This window comes from Oreochromis aureus, linkage group 19 (genome assembly GCF_013358895.1).
Source record: "Oreochromis aureus strain Israel breed Guangdong linkage group 19, ZZ_aureus, whole genome shotgun sequence".
NCBI lineage: Eukaryota > Metazoa > Chordata > Actinopteri > Cichliformes > Cichlidae > Oreochromis > Oreochromis aureus.
The window spans coordinates 27,262,517-27,282,231 of record NC_052960.1 but is presented as its reverse complement, the minus strand read 5'-3'; the positions used below and the strand labels follow the sequence as shown (position 1 = coordinate 27,282,231).

At 38.8% G+C, this 19,715-nt stretch overlaps 1 protein-coding gene across 1 annotated transcript in view; it reads right to left on the bottom strand.

The window, feature by feature from the left end:
* The window catches only part of prkd1 (protein kinase D1), a 108,609-nt gene that overhangs the window by 81,540 nt on the left and 7,354 nt on the right, over positions 1-19,715 (bottom strand). Inside the window, exon 2 of the mRNA XM_039603140.1 lies at positions 10,622-10,760. Coding sequence (XP_039459074.1) covers positions 10,622-10,760 — 139 coding nt within the window. The remainder of the gene's footprint in view (positions 1-10,621; positions 10,761-19,715) is intronic.

Below are 19,715 nucleotides of genomic sequence, written 5' to 3'. Positions count from 1 at the left end.
AGATGAAACTCTTTGCTCTATGGTGTCCCTGAGAGTTCAAATGCACTGCAACTTAGGAAAACACCAGCAAATAGAAAAATGCTGCGAAAGCACACAAAACACAACAAAAGTTAAATCAAAAAGTTGGATCAATAAAAGTAACTATAGGCAAAATCTCACAAAACACAACAAAACACAAAGTGACGAAAGGATTGCACTGATACACGGTTAAGAAAAGCAGAAGCTTCATCAGTGTTGTAAGAAGCTGTTTAGTATTAGCTTGTGTATGTCTGTTGTCTTTTTTTTCAGCTTCCATAGTGTTTTTTTTCTCTTATTTCCAATGATTTTATTCAACTTCCATTTTCTTTTGTGTCCTTCTACAGCATTTCTATTTGATGGTGTTGCAGTGCATCTCAGCTCTCACCAACATTAGTTTTTCTGACTTAAGAACACTCCATACAGTTATGAGCAATTTTCCCACTTAAAGGATAGCAAAATTCAAATCAAGGAAAACTGAAAGTGAAAAATAAGAACATTCCAACATAATAGCAATCCAGAATGTTAGACGTTTAATCACTGCTGACAAACCAGTCTGCGGCATATTTTCCTCCACATTTTCCAGTGTTTCTCCACGCTTTTAATTTTATTTCAGAGATGAGCAGCTGCTGATCTGGGGTGATTGGGCTGTTGGCCACAGCAGCCATCTGAGCCCAAATATCCTCCAGCTGTTTTGACAAAAACCCAGTTGGGTGTACAGGCAGTGCCGGGAACCCCTGCTGTGAAACTCGTAATGTCAAACAAAGAATCAGTTTTTGCTGTTTTTATAATATCACAAAAAAAAAAAAAAAAAGACAATGAAAACAGGGGCAAAGTGAATGGCATTTCTGGTAGAAACAGCTACTGACTCTGCAGCTTTACATTTAAAGTTTTTAAATAGAAAGTGTAAATGCTCACTTTGTACTACAGTCACTGGCACCAAACTACTGATTCAGACTTAGAACTGCCATACGTAACTCCAAAGGAGTTTGGTAGTAATTCAAAAATAGAAATTAAAAGAGAGGACAATTTAAGGAATTCAAACTTTGGTCAGTAACTGGCAACTCTGGCCAATCAGCTCAACATAAGAACTAGAAAAATATGATTGTAATATTTACAACTTGTTTTTGCCTATTTATTGGGTTAAATATGTGGGTGAAAAAACTGTCTTAGAAATAAAGAAAAAAGAAATACTGAAAAATCGATAAACCAGATAAACCCGAAACATTTACCACTCAGATTTTATTTTATTTTATTTTTGTACTTCTGTCAAACTGTTTACTGTAAGTAAGCTTCATGGGTAACTCAAAAATCTGGGATTAATAGTTACTTATAGTTTAGACTCCAGTAAATTTCTCATTTCTTTGATTTCTTTTGACAGCTGATATTTATTGATTTTGGAGCATATACAAAGTTTTACTTTTAGCGTTCTTATACATTTGAGAAAAAGAGAAGCCAAATTTCTAAAGTTTGTTTTATGCTAGACCTTATTCACATATCTTCACATCAAACCTTTTTTTAAGGACTGAGTGGGTGTGTAAAGCCTGTGCTTGATTGACATTTCCCATTACACCTGTTAGGGTGGGAAAATGTTCATCGTTATTTAGATTATTAACGCCTGTTGGCTCAAAGAGTATAGGAACTTTGTAAAGACAAGTCTAATAGGAAAATGTCAAAAAGTCAACACATATTTTTGAAACTTGTTATACAAGTCAGATTCCCAACTAAGAAAATAGATGAAACATTTTCCTGTATTACTATGATAATAATAGCGTTGCATTTGCCACACTGACTGGAAAAAAAATGAATACCATTTAAACCTAGAAACATTGGAGCAGTCATTTTGCCCCTGATACAAATCCATGTAAAATGCTGGGTTTAACATGCACCCCTGATAGTCTAGCAAAACATGCTATAACAGGAGCCATAAGTAAATATATAGGGGGCTGTAGTGAAAGATGATGAAATGTAGACAACTTAATTGTGTCTTCTTGCTTGGCTTTCTCAATGTTTGTACAAACCAAATTCAACAAATTCCTACTTGAAGTTGATGAGATAATAGGTATTATAGTGTTACCATAGTAAACTCCAATAATCTATTTTCTCTTTTCTGTTGTCTATTAGTTGTAATATTATCAGTCTAAATTGGCAGCAAATCAGAACCAATTATGAAATTATCTTTTTTCTACATTATTAGCACATGACAACACTGCATACAAATTTTCAATACTGCCACTGCATGGGTTTGGATACATCATGTATTCTGTCAGCTGAGACTGTTTCACTCAGATGTGATTCTGTAAGAAAATTATTGTTAAAATGTGCCACATACATGTTATATGTTTTTGTTTTTCTGCCTGAATTCTTTTTAAAAATGTTGTGAATTTGAGAAACAAGTAAACACAGAGGCTGCTTGTAAAGATGAAGTGCATCAAACACACCTATTTGAGAGAAAGAAGAGAAAGAACATAGAGAAAGAAGGCACATTTTGTGGAGCATTGGATGCTTCTCCTCTATAGAGGTGTGGGTTGATGTAGCTTTGGAGGCCAGGGTGTTGGGATCCTGACTTGAATAGCTTGACTGAAGCTGATTTTGTTCGAAATTCCAAAATATGACAGGACACTTAACCACATACATCTGTCAGCACATCCTCAAAGGACTTTCAGTCTGCCAGGGTGATCCGTCTCCCAGAGAAAGTGTGCAGGAACTGAACTGGCTTGTAATGGCTGGCGACAGGTGCTGATTATACAGATATAGGTGGAGTAGCATTATTTCCGATGTGACTGTTCAACCTGTTTGTGCTGCAAGAAAGTCAGATCTGTCAGACCTAAGACTACTGATGGAAGTGAACCAAATCTAAATGGAAAAGGTGACTTGTGGTTTTCACACGGTTTTCTAACACATTTTGACTTAAGCCACCTTTGCCTGCAGTCTGATCAAGAAGTGAGCGGTCAATTGACAGTTTCACCAAAGATCTGTTCTCTGATCACTTCCTTTTCCCCATGCTGTTAAATGCACATCGTTCAACATTTCAGCGTCACTACAATTGTCCAATAATCAACCTTCCTGGGTTCCCAGAGCCAGCTGGTTTCCACTCCATGCTGTTTCGAATTCATTGTGATCTGTCGTTCCTTTACACCAGCTCCTCCTCATCCATGTTGTCTAGAACATCTCATCCAAACTCTCCATGAACCATCTGCTTACTCTGCTACACTGCCACCAACGTTTAGTGTCGGGGGAGGGGGTCCACTTACTATGGTGTCTCCATAATGTTGCTTCTCATTGGCATAGCTGCCAAAAATACTTGGATGTCAGAGTTTACTCTTTTCTCCCAAATTATTTCACCTTGATGAAAATCATACCTGCTGTAATGCAAACTTGTGCTAGTAGGAGTTAGTTAAAGGAACTGTGTGGCTTACTGAGATTTTTCGGGATAACAGTGGAGCTAAAAGGAATAGTCAGTATCAGGTTCTGATACACACACACATTTGTTAGTAGATACTTGGAGAGCCACATGGGATTTGTTGGAAAAAAAGGAAAACTACAGAATAAATTCAACTAGCTGGAGATAGAGGAAGAGAGAAGAAGGGAGGGAGATAAACAGAACAACAGAGACAAAGACTAATGAATGGGTTGTTAGTGGGTATTTTGTAAATGTTTTGGAGGTAGGAGAGGCTCTTAGCGGGCACAGATGGACTGAATGTTTTTTAAGTTGGCCAGCAGGCTTGGCAAGGCAGGATGGGTAGTTTATGGGACACAGTTTTCGGTCATTTTCTTTCTTTTTCTATCTCTCTCTCTCTCTGCATGTATTTCCGATTCTCTATCGCCTTTTCGTTTTCGTTTGCATGCACACACATAAACACACACACACAACCCCGCACACACACACACACACATGCACTCGGCCTGTGTCGCGGTCCTCCAGTAGAATACAGCTCTGATTAGACATTCTGCTGTAGGAAATTACCTCCATTTATTCAAATTATTGTTTATGGCTTTTGTTTGGAGGGCCAACATACGTTTGGATGTGTGAACAAGCTCCCAAACTGTTATTATATGCTTCAGAAAATGACTTATGTGCATGTGTGTGCATGTATTTGTGTGTTTGAGTGAGGTTTCCTAGGTAGCCCTTGTTTGGATATAAATGCCTGTGTTTATGGCTGTGTGGTAGAATTAGGAGCGCTCGTTGCTAACTTGTTATCCTACAACTAGAAAACAAACACTGCAGGGGAAGAAAGTGTAGACCAGTGGCGGTGGCATAAGCAGGTGTGGTGTGTTAAGCTTACTTTTATGTGTTGCTTTCATATGTCAAAAGATGCTGTATGTACAATAAAATATGTTTTTGATGACATAAAAAGAAGCTTTGTCTTTAGAAAGCCTTTAGAAAAACATTTCAGCACCCTGCAAAAAAAGCAAATAAATTTAAAAAAAGATGTGGAGACATTTCATTCAATTACTTTTGCTGGTGCTGTGTTCTACTTTTGATGCTGTTACTGCTCACATAAGAAATATGTCATGAAAATGACCCAGGAATGTTTTGCCTGCTAAGAGTCAACATGACAAGATATTAATTAGCAAGCAGCTAGAAAAACTGCTCTTATCTGTAGCAATAAGAGCTGCTTTTCACTTCTGAATAACCAGTTTCAAAACCTGAAAGGCCAGCAGGCTCCAGGTAAGACAGAAAACCGGGCTCATGTTTGTTGCAACTGTCTAAGGATTTGAGACTGAAAATGTCGGCTCCTACAGGTCAGCAGAAATGTCTGAACTGTTGTACGTGCGAGCATGTGCCAGCACAGTGAGCATTTTCATTCATTTTCTTTCCACACTTGGCTCCATGCAACTTTGTAAACACCAAAAATTAATCAAGTGGAAAGATTACAGTTTTCACACACTGGAAAAGATCCAGCACATATTACAGAGGCGCAATTACAAGGGTACATAACAGGACTTCCATGAAGTGATCTAATAATAGCAGCTATACTGAAAATGGTCCAGATGTCCATGAGAAGCTGATCTGGAATGAAAGATGAGCCAAATTGAAATCAGAAAAAATGTAATGGCTTACAGTATTATAGATCCTTGAATGTACCCTAATTTGGCAAGTTAAGAATATAGTTAAAAAAATGTGAAACATCTTTAAAACAAATGCAGCTAAATGCTGGAAGATAAGCGTAAGTGTCTGGGTGCACATCTATGAAGATCTTGCTCACCAAGCTTTAGAGCTTTTGTTTACTGTAGATTAATATTATGGACAAACATAATGGTACCATTATATTAAAAGAACAGTTACTCCCTGTTCTGTGACCTGGTATGAAACACAGTTCCTTAGGCTTAAACTATGGCACGACTGGTGGCTAATTTTGAGTTAGATGTGAGGTCATTTAAGGTTTTTTGCTTAGCTTCGTGTACCACCCGAGCCTTTATTATTGTTTTAGTCCACCCTGCTGGTTATATGACAGGACATGCATTATGTTGGAGTTTGCATCTCTGTTTTGTGTTAATTTCCTGTTTGTTTCCACCACATTTTCAGCTGTTGCTGAGACTGGCACGGAGCTGTTAACAAATGTGTTTTTAACTGAGTGGCAGCATCCTGATGGAGGAGGAGAGAGAGAGACAAGTTAAAGAGGACTGAGTCAGAGAACGGGAAGGTACGAAGGATTAGTCAAACATGTAGGGTGTTGTAAACAAGATGGAAAATACCAGGCGTGAATGCAAAAAGATGCAAAAAGAAAATTATTTCACATCATTAGTGCTTACTTCAGCTGGCACCACACCAATGAGCACAACTTTCAATGCTTCCACGTCTTTAAATGATGTCATCTGTTGCTTGTATGTATTTGTTACACTTTAGGACCTTGTCCTGTTCCAATTTATTATCTTCAGCTGAACTGCATGTCACCAAGCTTTAGAGGTTTTGTTGTAACTGACACTTTTAGCACCTAAATTTCTTTCATTGCTTCTGTTTCAGCAAGCTAGTCTTTTGTGTGTCAGTCCTTTAAATCTGATACAATTATAACGCAATAATTTACCATTGAAATGGACATTACACTACACTACATGGATTAAAGCTAATTTACACCATAAAGCCCTACTCTAAAAAACTGTCACAGAGTTAACACTGTCTGTGAAGCTGGATTTAAAAAGTAAATGTTTAAAGTTCCCGTTTTGTAGTGGCATCTTGTGTGAGTACAAAGTGTGATTTCCCTGGTTGGTTGGCTGGTTGCTGCTAATAGACTTACTTTCTTTTATGCTAGCTAAGTAGTGACAGAACTGATAATTCAATATTGTTGCCGGGCTAGGATATTATCCTTGGAAGCATGTTTGATTTCCTTCTTGTCCATGTTCCTTTAAAGACTGACCTAAATGACACAATTGTTGCCTGCAGGTGATTTATACTGTAAGGTAAAGGCCCTACAATAATACAGAGAAAACAGTAAACAATCATATGACCCCCTATAAGCAAGCTTTGGTGACAGTAGGAAGGAAAAACTCCAGGAGGAGAACAAGAAGAAGCTCCAGCAGAACCAGGCCATTTGGGGCAATCTGCTGCCAAAAGTTGGGGATCATGGAAGGAAGACAGAACAAAGACAGTGTGGAAGAGAGCCAGAGATGAATAATAATTAATGATTAAATGTAGAGTGGTTTAAAAACACATATTGAGTGAAAAAGATGAGAGAGAGGGATAGCTCAGTAGGTAGAGTGGTTACCCCATAATCGGAAGGTCGGCGGTTCGACTCCACTGAGCGGCTACCCTGAGGTACCCCTGAGCGAGGTACCCCTGAGCAAGGTACTGTCCCTATACACTCCTCCCCGGTGGCTGCCTGCTGCTTCACTAGGTGAATGGGTTAAATGCAGAGGAGTAATTTCCCTACAGGGATTAACACATTATCATTAGAGGAAACACTCTTGGGAAGCCCCCGCAGCCTACAACGTAACTTAGTAATGTATCTTTATCAAAAAGGAAACTTAAAACCTAATCTTAAAATACTCAGAATACTGATCCTAACACTGATGGGGAATGCTTTTCCACAGTATAAGTACTTATACTCTTGATAATTCAAGTAAAATGTGCCAGCAGTTTTTTTTTAAATTTCCATCCATCTCATCCATTTCTTTTTTTTCGCAGTTACCAGTCATGACAACAGCAGGCTAACCAGAGAAGCTGAGACTTCCCTCCTCCTAGCCACACCCCTCCAGGTTATCCGGGGAAATAGTGTCACATTCCCAGCCCAGCTAAGAGATGTCTCTCCAGTGTATCCTGGGACTACCTCAGGGTTTCCTTCCGGGAGGATACCTAAACCCTCAACCAGGATGTCCCCAGGAGGAATAACATGCAGACTCCCACCTAAAAACCAGCATTTTCCAACTTTGATCGATAATATATGAAAAAAACAAACAAACTATGTGACAGTTGAGAGCATATTTAATTACTTATTGCATTTTTTTTTTTTTTTTGACAGATGTTCCTTCAAGATGAATCACAACCATGGATGAAAAACGGGAAAGGGGGCAAACACTTCCAGCAGGTAGCTGGTCGTCAATCTTTCCCTGATAACCAAAAACTATATGAACCTGCTCCCAACTGTTAACAGATGGTGGTGCCAGTCGTAGATTTGCATTCATTTTTTACAGTGTACATTTGATTTTTTTTTTCATTCCTTTTCTTTCTCTGTTACTTTATCTGTGTTTGTCTTGTTTAACTTTGGATGCCATTTTTTTTCAGTGCATACATTTCCTATATTAATTTCAACAATGTTGCTATCACCTGTTTTGCACTTCTTTGGCTTTTTGGGGGTTTTTTTATCTTCAAAAGTTTGTGCACATATAGTATGCTAAGTACAGTTTTATAGTACAGAATATATAACTTATTACTACCATTAAAATTGTATTCAAATGTTAAAGAGAAGATAAAATTGTAGACAAAGAGAAAAATGTAAACATATTAATTAAAACAAACACACACAAATGTAGACAAACGATATACAAATTTTCACACATACTTCAGTTGATGGTGAAAGAAAGGCAGGAAATTAGGGAGTAGCAGCTGTCAGGCCATTAGCATAGCATCGTGTGAACACCTGAGTCCTGAGCTGGATGACAGCCAGAAAGACAAGCCTAATAAAGAATTCTCCAAAATGAGATCATCATTACACACATCTGGACATTTTTCAATTCATTTCAGGCAACCAGATTACACTAACAGTACATGCTGTTGACCAATGAACATGGAACTTGCTTTTTTTAAATCACACATCTGTGTCTAGATTTTAGTTAGTATTTTTTATTTTTTTTTTGCTGTTGTTGTTTTTAATAAGGCAAATATGTGTGTGTGTGTTACGGCCCTAGCTGGGCCTCCTGAAACTGCCCTTGTGTGGGCGTGGTGTTTTTCTCCGCCTCCTCCTCTCTTGCCACTCCTACCCCCTCTGTCTCTCTCACTCTCCTCTCTCCCCAGGACACAGCTGCTCTTGGTTAGCCTCGTTTGCCACCTGAATCCAGTCAGCAATCACCTCTGAGGCTATTTAAGCTGGGGATGAGCTGTGAGCAGGGGTGGTGTTCTCTGGTGTCTTTGCTTGGTGTGTGGTTATCCTGCTTGAAGTGTGGAGTTGTGGAAGCAGTATAGCTGCTTTACGTGAGTAGTGTGGGCTTGTGGGCCTCGGCAGCAGTAAAGCTAGCCGCTGCTAGTGACAGGGTGAGCTTGTGGGCCCCTGGAAGTGCCTCCTCGTGGTGTGGAGTTTGTGTTTGGTTGTGTTCTTTGTTGTTGCAACCTTTTCCTTTTTCTAAGTGTTATTGGTCAAACGGCGTTGCCGGCTCTTTATGTTAAGATTATTTATAATAAAGACTATTTTATTTACTAAAAGCACCTGTCTGTTCTCCTTTCATTCTGTTCTGGACTCATTCGTTACTGGTCCCCTCACTCGCACGCCTAGACCCCTTCGGGGGGAACGTAACAGTGTGTGTGAGAGAGATTATTTTGGAGACATAGTACAGTACATATGTTTCCACTAGTACACTATGGGATGTCAGTTTCCCTGTGGGGAACACAAACATCTCCCCAAAGAGAGATTAAGTTACACAGTCTGAGTAAGAGAAATTGGGAAAACTTTAGGTTATGGGCAGGTTAGAATAGCTTTCAGTTAAGATTACAGTTACAGTATGGTTACATTTAGGTTAGAAGAGAATGATCGATGCCAAGGCAGCTTTAATATGACATAAGTTATTGTAAATCGCTGGCTCTTTTCCACAGTGTGTCTTTTGTTCCAGCTTCCTCCCCTCACCCCCAGCAGTAGATGGCTGCCCCTCCCTGGGCCTGGTTGTGTCAGAGGTTTCTTATTGTTAAAGGGGAGTTTTTTCTTCCCACTGTCACCAAGTGCTTGCTCAGAAGGGGTCATTTGATTGTTGGAGTCTCTTCTGTAGTATATAAATAGAGGCCATGTCCACACTAATATATTTTCTTTTGAAAACGCATCTTTTCTCTCCGTTTTGACCTTCCGTCTATGCTGAGATGGCGTTTTCGGTCAAGGAAAATGCAGTGCTTTGAAAACGCTCTCCAAAGCTAATACATTTGAAAACGCCGTTTTCACGTCGCAGGATGGACAGCAAACCTGGAACCTTTTCGAAAAAGATTACGCATTTTAGTCATGTGATGCACTCATGTGACTAATTAAACTAAGATAGCGGAGGGCATTATACAGCAGTTGTTTTGTTTGCCCTCAATTTTGACAGCCCTATTAAAGATTAATATCAGTCTGTACATGCTCCAGATAGCTTTTCTTCAAATTCTTTAATTCTCACTCGCTTTTGCAAATTTGTACTTTTGTGTTACTCGCAGCAACAACTCCACCTCATTGTTAGTCTATTTAAAAAACTCGGTGCTTTTCCTCAAAGTTTTGCCGCGACTTTTCAAAGAGCCAGAAAGTAAATGAACGGCAGACAGAAATGAGGTAGGTCTAATCGTCTTGCGTTTCACGCATGCACAGTACTGGAATATAAGCGTTTTTAGCTGTTTCAATGTGGACGCACAACTCTGTGAAATTGACTGAAAACGATAGCGTGGACGCGGAGCGTTTTCAGACGAAAATGCCGTTTTCAAATTTATCCAGGCTAGTGTAGACGTAGCCTGAATTGAACTGGATTCTCCTACTCTGGTTTGATGGTAGAAGCACTGTGTTACATAAATTCTAAAAACATTTCATTATAGCAAAAAGCTGATTAGAATTTTGTTGATTTGTGGTAACCCTTCAAGGTTTGGGCCATGAGCTTCTAGTTGGATGTGCTCAGAAAACAACCAGTGATCTTGTTCCTTCCCTCATGACCTAAATATTGCCATCATATAATACAGAGTGACTGTTACATGGGACAAAATTCCCCTGGTAAACTACGGGGGTACAATAATTTATGTCAGTCCTAAGCTCATTGTTATCATGCCCACAAGACTCTTAAGCTCCTTCACACTCATAATTTTATAATTATAAAAAACATGGAACAATAACAGAAGACTTTAAGGCTGGAGAAAACTGAAGCTACAAAGGAAACAAGTACAGAGCACGGATTCAGTTTTTGTTTTATACATCAATGGTCTGACATGGATACCCCTCCCTGCTTTTACCTGACAGTATGGCTTCCACCAAGTCACCCTCCTGGATCTGAGAAGCAGAGCGTAGTAGCTGCAGCACGTTGTCTGATGTAGGATCATGACGGAATAGGAGGATCTTCTCATACATCCCATAGAAGCCGCACTCTGGTAACTAACAGAGACAGAAAAGCATATTATCTCAGCAAAATCTGTATTTCAAAAAAAAGTTATGTTAGTGTAACAATGTCTTTTTTATAATTGATAATATGGGGATTTGTTGATTGTATTCTTTATCACAGTTTTGAGTAACTTTGTAGTGATTGCATATCTGCATTTGGTCTAATATGTCCACTTTTTCTTTTTATGACAGTTTTCTGTTATTTTCCAGTCTCCTTATGGTCATTTCATGTGGGTATTTTGTGTCTCTGTACGAGCCTTTTTATCTGTGCACAACCGGTTCCATTCTGCTGCACAAACCTGTGAATGAGGACAATGTCATCAGTTGACTGCTCTGAAAATAAAAACATTTTGCACACCATAGTTCATGTGCTTGATGGTTATTTTTTTGGTCCTCTTTTTAGTGAAACTCTATCAAAGGAGATTTTTAAAATAGCATGAGCCTGCCTTTCTACTGCGGTCACGTCAAAGTAAATTCAAATTTGAGAGAGCTGATGAAAAGAGACAAAAAAAATGAAGAGTAGTGACGCAAAGAACGAGGTGAGCTTTGATCTCTATCAACAGATTAATAATAGACTGAGATTATCATCAGAAGGAGATGGACAGACTGATCTCACCAAATAAATTAACACAAATACAATGATGTTGTAAATTTGCAGAGACAGAACTCTATCAAAGATATTCATGTTCCTAATTGTGTTATGATGATATAATAACAAACAGCAGCCTGATAGTCCTCCTACTATCTGACAGTAAATTTGATTCAAATCTACTACTTTCAATTCAAACTGCTACATTTTTGACACAGTTCTATTTCAGGAATACAAAAACTGTATTAAAGTTCCATATATTATATTATATTATATTATATTATATTATATTATATTATATTATATTATATTATATCAACATCATCTATTACTGGACAACAATGTTACTTTTATTTTGAAAGTTTAGTTGCTGCTAACCATTGTCTCTTTTACATATCGTGTGATGTTGTGGTAGTGATGGATGGCATTTGGCTGTTTCCATTGTCAGATCAAATTCCAACTGTACTGCCTTAAAGTGCTATTCCCACTAACTGTACTGCTACCAATTCTGCTGGAAAATATGCAGGCCAACAAAAATGAAATTGAAAAAATAAAATAAAATAAATAAAAAAGTTTATGAGATGGAAACCAAATCAAAGAAATACCAAATGAACAAAATTATAAGAAAAACCAAAGCAAAGAGAGACTAGGGGCACAAAGGTATGAGTAAGAGATGCAAAGTAACCACAGAGAAACACACAACAAATGGAATAGATATGAAACCCAACTCTAGCATCTGTAGCTGTTCTGTCTATTTCAGTCTGTAGTTCCTCTCTGGTGGGTGGGGGGCAATTCACAGGTCTGTGCCCAGGGACTATCTGTCTCATAATCACTGGATACAGAAGATGATAACACTGCAGGAGAAGTTTCAGATGTTTCAGTTAAATCGCTAAAAGTGTTGGAGTTGCCAAAGTGCTAAAAGGTGTTAAATTCAGTAAGACTTCAAGCCTTGACTCTACATGGAGTTGTCACTTTAAAAACACAAACAGAAGATTAATTGCTCAAACTAGTCCCCACAAAGACAGGTGTATGTGAGCAAACGCACAAACGCAGCCGAGTGTAACCACAGGAAGTTAAAGGTGCAGTTCGCTCTTATGTTGAAGATCGATGAGGCACCGCTGAAAGGAACAACACATTGACCAACTGTAGAACACCACTGAGATTGTTATCGACCACAAAAACACACAAACACTCTTCCACGGCAGAAGAAGACACACACACCATAACATACATGAAAACAAAGATTTATATCAAAGTTCTATTTTTCTTACATACGTCACGTCCATTGCTACATATATGTGGCCAGACCAAATCACATTTTTTTAAGATACCACAGCACTGAAATGTGATTGAAAGCACCCATTTTTCCAGTTATGTGGTTAGGAAGTCACTGTTGTCTTTCTCTTTTTCTTTCTTTCTCCTTATAAATTATAAAATTATGAATTCCGCGTATGTATAAGAATTCCCCACAAGTGTCATGCACCTTGTAGTATTCATTCTCTTCTACTCTTGGATCTGTCTGATAGTCAGAAAACTGAATATTTGATGTACGACATGGAAGTTCTATTGGTGTGTCACTGCAGCTACAGCTATTTTTCTGCCTTTTCTTTCTGGCTCCTTCATGATCAGAAACTTTGTGTGAGCAAATATCAGGAAAGTACAGACACTGTATTTTTGTATGTTTTTTGTGTCTGAGTAGCAGTGACAATTAGGATTTGGCAATGGTATGAACTCATTATCCATATTTACATTTTGGGTGTGAAAATAAAGTCACACAGTGGCACTATTGCCTTGGTAAGTAATGTTCGTTTTTATTTTTTCTAAATAAGCTCTATGCTTGGGACAAATACAGTTATTACTGCAAGTTTGTGTCCCCCTGATTTTACTCTGAAATTTCCACCTATGGTGGAGGCTACAGGAGTACAGAGAAGTTACTCTCATTCCCAGAAAAACGCTCTGATATGGACATGGTCATGTGCTCAAGCGATGCTGTTTACTTGAGGCTCAGTCTATAGAGTGACTCAGAGTGTGTTAAAACAATATCGGCGCACCATTACAGCAGCAGCAGCAGTCAGAATTGATAAAGGTGGGGATGGTTCCATGAATTCATATCATTTACAACAAATTATCAGGTTTGGTGAGCCACCGCCCTCAGTATCTTCTTCGTGGCCGAGTGTGTTCTTCTTCTACAGTAGTCCATCTTTAGTGTCCCTTGTACCTGAATTACTGTTAACATTCTAGTCATTATTGTTTGACTTCTGCCATCAACAAGATATTTTGCCCACATTAGCATCCCTCCTTGAAATGATGAAATGATGAATTTCAAGGACAGCTAGAGGAGAGACAAGGGTGAGGAGAGGAAACAGAGAGAAAAGAAGTTGAAAATGAGGTACATAAAACAAGAACATAATAGAACAAAAAAGTGGAGACGCTTTATCATACTGCCCTGAACCTGCCTTTCGATCACCACGCTCGCATCATTATGTGTGTGTGGTGTCACCATAGCAGCGGTGTCGCTCTTGTTGTCATGGCAACAGGAATTCAGGGCCGATTCCTTTCCATCTCCTCCATCTCTCTTTATCCAACTCAGCTCAGTTCAAGACTTCCTGTGCTGAACATGTTGAACTACAGCATCGTGGATACTGGAGCCTGACTGACCGTTCTCTTAACATCTTGTTGCCCAACAAATATCTCTAAAGCAAAATGAAATTTCTTAATTACACCTCATAAATCCAAGGTCCTGATGTCACTTCCTCTATAATTTTCCCCATGAGCTTATTTTATTCTCATTTTTCTAATCTCTTTACTCCAGACCATTCCCTGAATCATTGTTCCAATTTTTAGGACTACTGATGTATTGGGGTTAAAGTACCCCTCACTATCAGATTGTGAAGTAGAAGTTAGTGCTTGTATATACTGAAAAATGCTCATTTGACAGTGGATTAAACTTAGCAGAGAAACTATATTTTTATGAATGAAAACATGATTCAATATTTTGGTTTTACATGATATGGGCTCAACACCTGCAGGAGGCATCATAAGGGTTGGGTGCAGTGTTTGTTTGCAGCAATCAAGGGTCAAACCATCCCCAGCTGAGAAGGAAGGAGTCTTAGGTAGTGTGTGAAATTGAGAGTTGGATTTACCTCAACACACAGCATGGGTTTCAGAACCAGTCTCCTAGAGGAGGGGCTGAACCTTGTTCTAGTCTGAATTTTCCCTCAGGGAAAGACTGCAGACATTCTTGTTGGCGCCCATGTAGTAATCGTCAAACCAGTATCCAGACAACAGAAGTGAAGGTAGCCGTCAAGCTAAATGAGTCTTTGGTGTGGTACTCAACAAAAAGATATCCAACCAAGCAGTGTGCAGCTCTTACAGTAGCCGAATCACAAGCTCAAAAATAGTAGGGGTTCAGTGAGGCCACGGAACAAGACTTTCGGTCAATCTTGAAGCACCCATCCATCCATTCTCTTTTGCTTATCAAATTCAGAGTTGTTGGGGGTCTGGAACCTATCGCAGATGCCATTGGGTGAAAAGCAGGGTACACCCTGGACAGGTCGCTAGTCTGTCACAGGACTAACACAGAGAGACAGACAACCATTTCCACTCACATTCACACCTATGGGGTATTTAGAATCGCCAATTAACCTATGCCATATGATGAAGCCAGAGTACCAAGAGGAAACAGCAAAGCCCAGCAGAATGATAAATTTAAAACCAGGGCCTTCTTTGTGTGAGGCAACAGTGCTAACCACCACAGCAGCGTGTTCCCTTGGTCTCGAAGCAATTCAGGGAAATTATCAGGTGACTCCGAAGGGGAATACAGTTCTCTAATCACACAGTATATAATGAGTGCAAGGTGCTGTTAACTTCAACTAAGGAAGGTCAAAGGGATACTTTGAGGATCTCCTCAATTCTTCTGTAGCAGAGGCAGAGTCTGGAGATGAGGTGGGTGATTTGCCCATCACTGGAGGTGAGGTCACTGAAATAGTTAACTCCTTGGTAGCAGAACCCCTTGGGTGGATAAAGCTCACCCTAAAGAGTTCATAAAGGCCCTGGATGTTTTAGGGTTTTCTTGGTTGATACCCCTCACATGGAGATCTGGGGCAGTGCCTCTGGATTGGCAGACTGGGGTCATGGTTCCCATTTTTAAGAAGAGGGACTGGAGGGTGTGCTCTGCCAAACCACACTATTCAGCCTCAAGAAGGTGTATGTCATAGTACCGGAAAGGAGAGTCCATCTCTTAGCTGAAACTTGAACTCAGGAAGAGCTATACAACTTTTACTCTGGCCATCAAATGCTGATCCAGCTCTGTGTCCTCTCAAGTGTTTGTGGGCTTTTGCCCAACCAATCCACATGTGTTTTGTGGACATGTGACTGCATCTCTCAGGGGATCCTGTGAGAGATACTTCAGGACAATCAGATGTCTCGGTTGTTGTTACAATCCATTCAGTCCCTATACAACCCCATAGCTTGGTCCATTTTGGCAGCACTAACCCTGAATAGCCCAACTGCATTCATAACTTTATAAACAAAGGCTGAATGTGTTTGAGGAACAAACACTGCAGTGTGCAACCTGTTCTTTTTCAGCAACTGACGTGTTTTTCACAGCCGTTGTCAGTTTACCTGTTTAAACAAAAAAGGAAAAATAAAATAAAACCAAAAAATTTTATCAGTCAATAGGCCAAAATTTGTCACCAAGCGCTCAAGTGCTTGGCACTTCATTATTCTTTGTATTCTTTATATATGTTGTTCATATACCTTGATAACATTTCTTTAACTAGAGAGATCCAATCTCACCAGACCTTTCCTTGAAACATTAATTTTTAATTTGCTTTACCTTAAACACTGATCCTCTTAACATCTTACTTCATCATCTACAGTTTGTTGTGAAACAAGCACAGGTTTTAGAGTTGTCAAAGATTAATTTACAAATACTGAATTTAGTACTTTAGTAAGTTAGGTTCAGCTATGCCCCATGATAAGCTGGTTACTTATCCAGGACATACCCCACCTTTTCTCCTATGACAGCAGAAAAAGGGCCCAGGACCCTCATGACTACATTGGATAAGTGGTTAAAAAAACAATAACTCTGATCCATGGACTCATGGATAGATCTTTTTTTTTTAATGGAAACTGTGTGCATCTTGTTTAATCAATATATCAATATATGTTTACTTAAGAATAACAGTTATATATTTTAACTGAGGTCAGTTAACCCATCCATTCTCTTCAGTTTATCCACATCAGGGTTTACCATGGAGGCCTTAGGCCTTATGGTAATCCATAAACAGGTAACCAGTCTGACCCAGGGATAACACAGACAACCACTCACACTCACAATCACACCTATGGGCAATTTAGAATCACCAATTACCTATCCACACTAACTGCATGTCTTTGGACTGTGGGAGGAAGACAGAGTATGGGAAGAACATGCACACTCCACAGAGAAAGATCCCAGTCACATGCTGGAGTCAAACTCAGGACTTACTTGCTGTGAGGCAACAATGCCAACCACTGTGCCTCTGTGCTGTAAAGATTTTACAATTAGGCAGACTTGGGCTTAAAAAGGTGTACCAGAAAGGGGTAAACCCTTTCGTCCAGCAGGACTTAATTAATTATAGAAATACGTATATATTTCTATCTCAGCACAAAAAAAGCACAACAATGATCAGTGACATTAGTACCAACTGAATTCTGTTAGATTAGCTAATTTAAAGGACCTGCTGTCACTGAGCCATCACTGATATTATTTAGTTATATTATTTGTGATGGTGCTGCTAGGGAACAAGGGGGTGTTAAAAGAGCCCATGGATGCTGGTACATTTTAACATAAACACAGCAATCCATCCTTATAACATAATGAGGACAAGAGTAGGCTGTCACTATAAAAACAGGACATGAAATAATCTTCAAATGTGCATGCACTTGTTTTATTTGTAGGAACTTGAATCCATATGTAGAACTCGACTTCAAAGTCAACCCAATGCAGAAAACTACATGTGTGGTATTTGTAAAAATTAATGTCCCTGCAGGTGAGTAAAATCTACAATCAGCTCCTTAACAAGACAACAAGACTGCTATCAAAAATGATTTAAAGTCTCGGTCCAAATGCATTACTATTTGTAAATTTTGTAAACAATTTCAAAGTGAAACTTTATAGCCATTAAGTATAAGACATCTAAATAGTCTAACGTGTAATTTGTTTCCTTATGTGCCTATAAATAATCTGATGTGCATATGCACATCATCAGGCTAAACTTTGTCCAACAGCTTTTTAAAAAATTCTAACTTGACAGTGAAAATTAAATTTAAGAAACCACAAGAAGGATCGGTTACAAATGTGAAAAAAAGACATTTTTTAAAATAATGGGAGAGAAAATGAGATGAAGAGAAGAAGGAAGAATAAAGAGGCATGAATGGATAAATAAAAAGTAAGGAGATGAAAGAGAGAGCAAGAGCGAGGACAATGATATGGACAGAAAACACACATACATCTGTTCATCTTCTGTCTCATTCAAAGTGTGTGTGTCTCATAATGGCCCTCAGAAGGACACTTCACAGCTGCAATCATCATCAGTTGCCAGGCAACAAGGAGAAACCACTACCGACAGAAACACAGCACACTCAGCTTCATTATTATTGTTACAGAGTGGCAGAGGCGTGCGTGTGTGCATGTTGTGTGTGTGTGTGTGTGTGTGTGTGTGTGTGTGTGTGTGTGTGTGTGTGTGTGCGTGTGCCTGTGGCACATGGTAAGAAAACCAATCCTTCGTGAAACCCAAAGTCTTTTCTGACATCCCATATCATAATGTTCATAGAGCTGTTCATTACATTACCATTGACCACAGTGCATGGCATATTTTTGACTTTTAAACTGTGCAGACTGTGGAGCCATTCTGATGCTAATATAACAACTTATGTCATCAACAGACTTTCCCATTTAGGAATGTTTCATCTTAGCCGTCACAATCAGGTGTCCCATTTCATTTGGTACCTTCCAATATATTGGGATGATATCCCACATTTTTGCAGGGGACAGATTGTCTTTAAATCTGGCTTTTATCTAGTGGAAGTCAACTACTGACTAATCCATCTTTTGCTACCAGTGCTTTGGCCACTGACGAAATTTGCCAGAAAGAAAACATCACAAACTACACAGATTTTGTATAGTTGAGACTATACAGTATAGCTGATACACATAAAAGGTTCAACATTGTTACAATTGTCAAGTGTGACTCAAAATAAATGTGCAAATCTATAGCTGCATCCCTACTGAAATCCAAAGCTGATGACTGAAATACCATTTTTGAGTAGTTTGACAATTATTGTGAAAAAAGAAGAGATTATGATAATGTAATAAAGCTGAGAAGGTAAGAATGTCCCATATGACTAAAAGAAATGCCTTATACTATTATTATTATCTATTGTATTATTATTTATATATCTTAGTGAGACATTTGGGACAAATGTGTTCAGATAAAACACATTTTTCATCTACATGTTCAATGGCAGAATGATGAGCGTATATTGCGTGTTTTTACTTGTATCATGTAAAAGGAAGGGTGTTTGTATCAAGGAATGCGAAAAAAGATTAATGTAGCTCTGATCAACCTTCAGAGTCTGGAACATGTAGAATAGCATTCTTCTTACTCGCTGAATAGAGCAAAATGTAGTTGCTAGTTAGTGATTTATATAATGAAACCAAGCAGCAACAACCAGGGCAGAAAATTAAAGCCGATGCAGAAGTGACAAAAAACAAATCCAGTTCTTTTTATTAATTCCACACTTTTCAGCCAAGAAATAAAATGCTGGCAGCTTTGATCACTATAGCTATAACTCCAAATCCAAACCAGTTAGGATGCTGTATAAAATGTAAAATGAAAAAATGCATCCATTCTCTTCCACTTATCTTTATCAGGGTTGCGGCAGAGCTGGTGCCTATCCCACCTGTCATAGGGCGGGAAGGACAGGACACCAAGGACAGGTTGCTAGTCTATCACAGGCACGCAATAATTGCAGTGATTTTCAAATTTCATAAATCAATATTTTATTCATAATAAACATAGAAAATATATATTTAAAGTGATGGCAGGAACACATCAAAAGTTGGGACAGGGTAAGTGAGTTTCATTTATCTCTGTGTAGCATCCTCTCTTCTTTAAAGAACAGCACATAGACGTCTGGGATATGACACCAGTTGCTGGACTTTTGAGAGAGGAGTGCTGCCCCACTCTTGTATGAAGCTAAGATTCTAGCTGCTCAACAGTCCTAGGTGTTTTTCTCATATTTTTCATTTCATGATAAACCAAATGTTTTCAGTTGGTGAAAGCTCTGTCTTAGTCCATTTTAAAATAGATTTT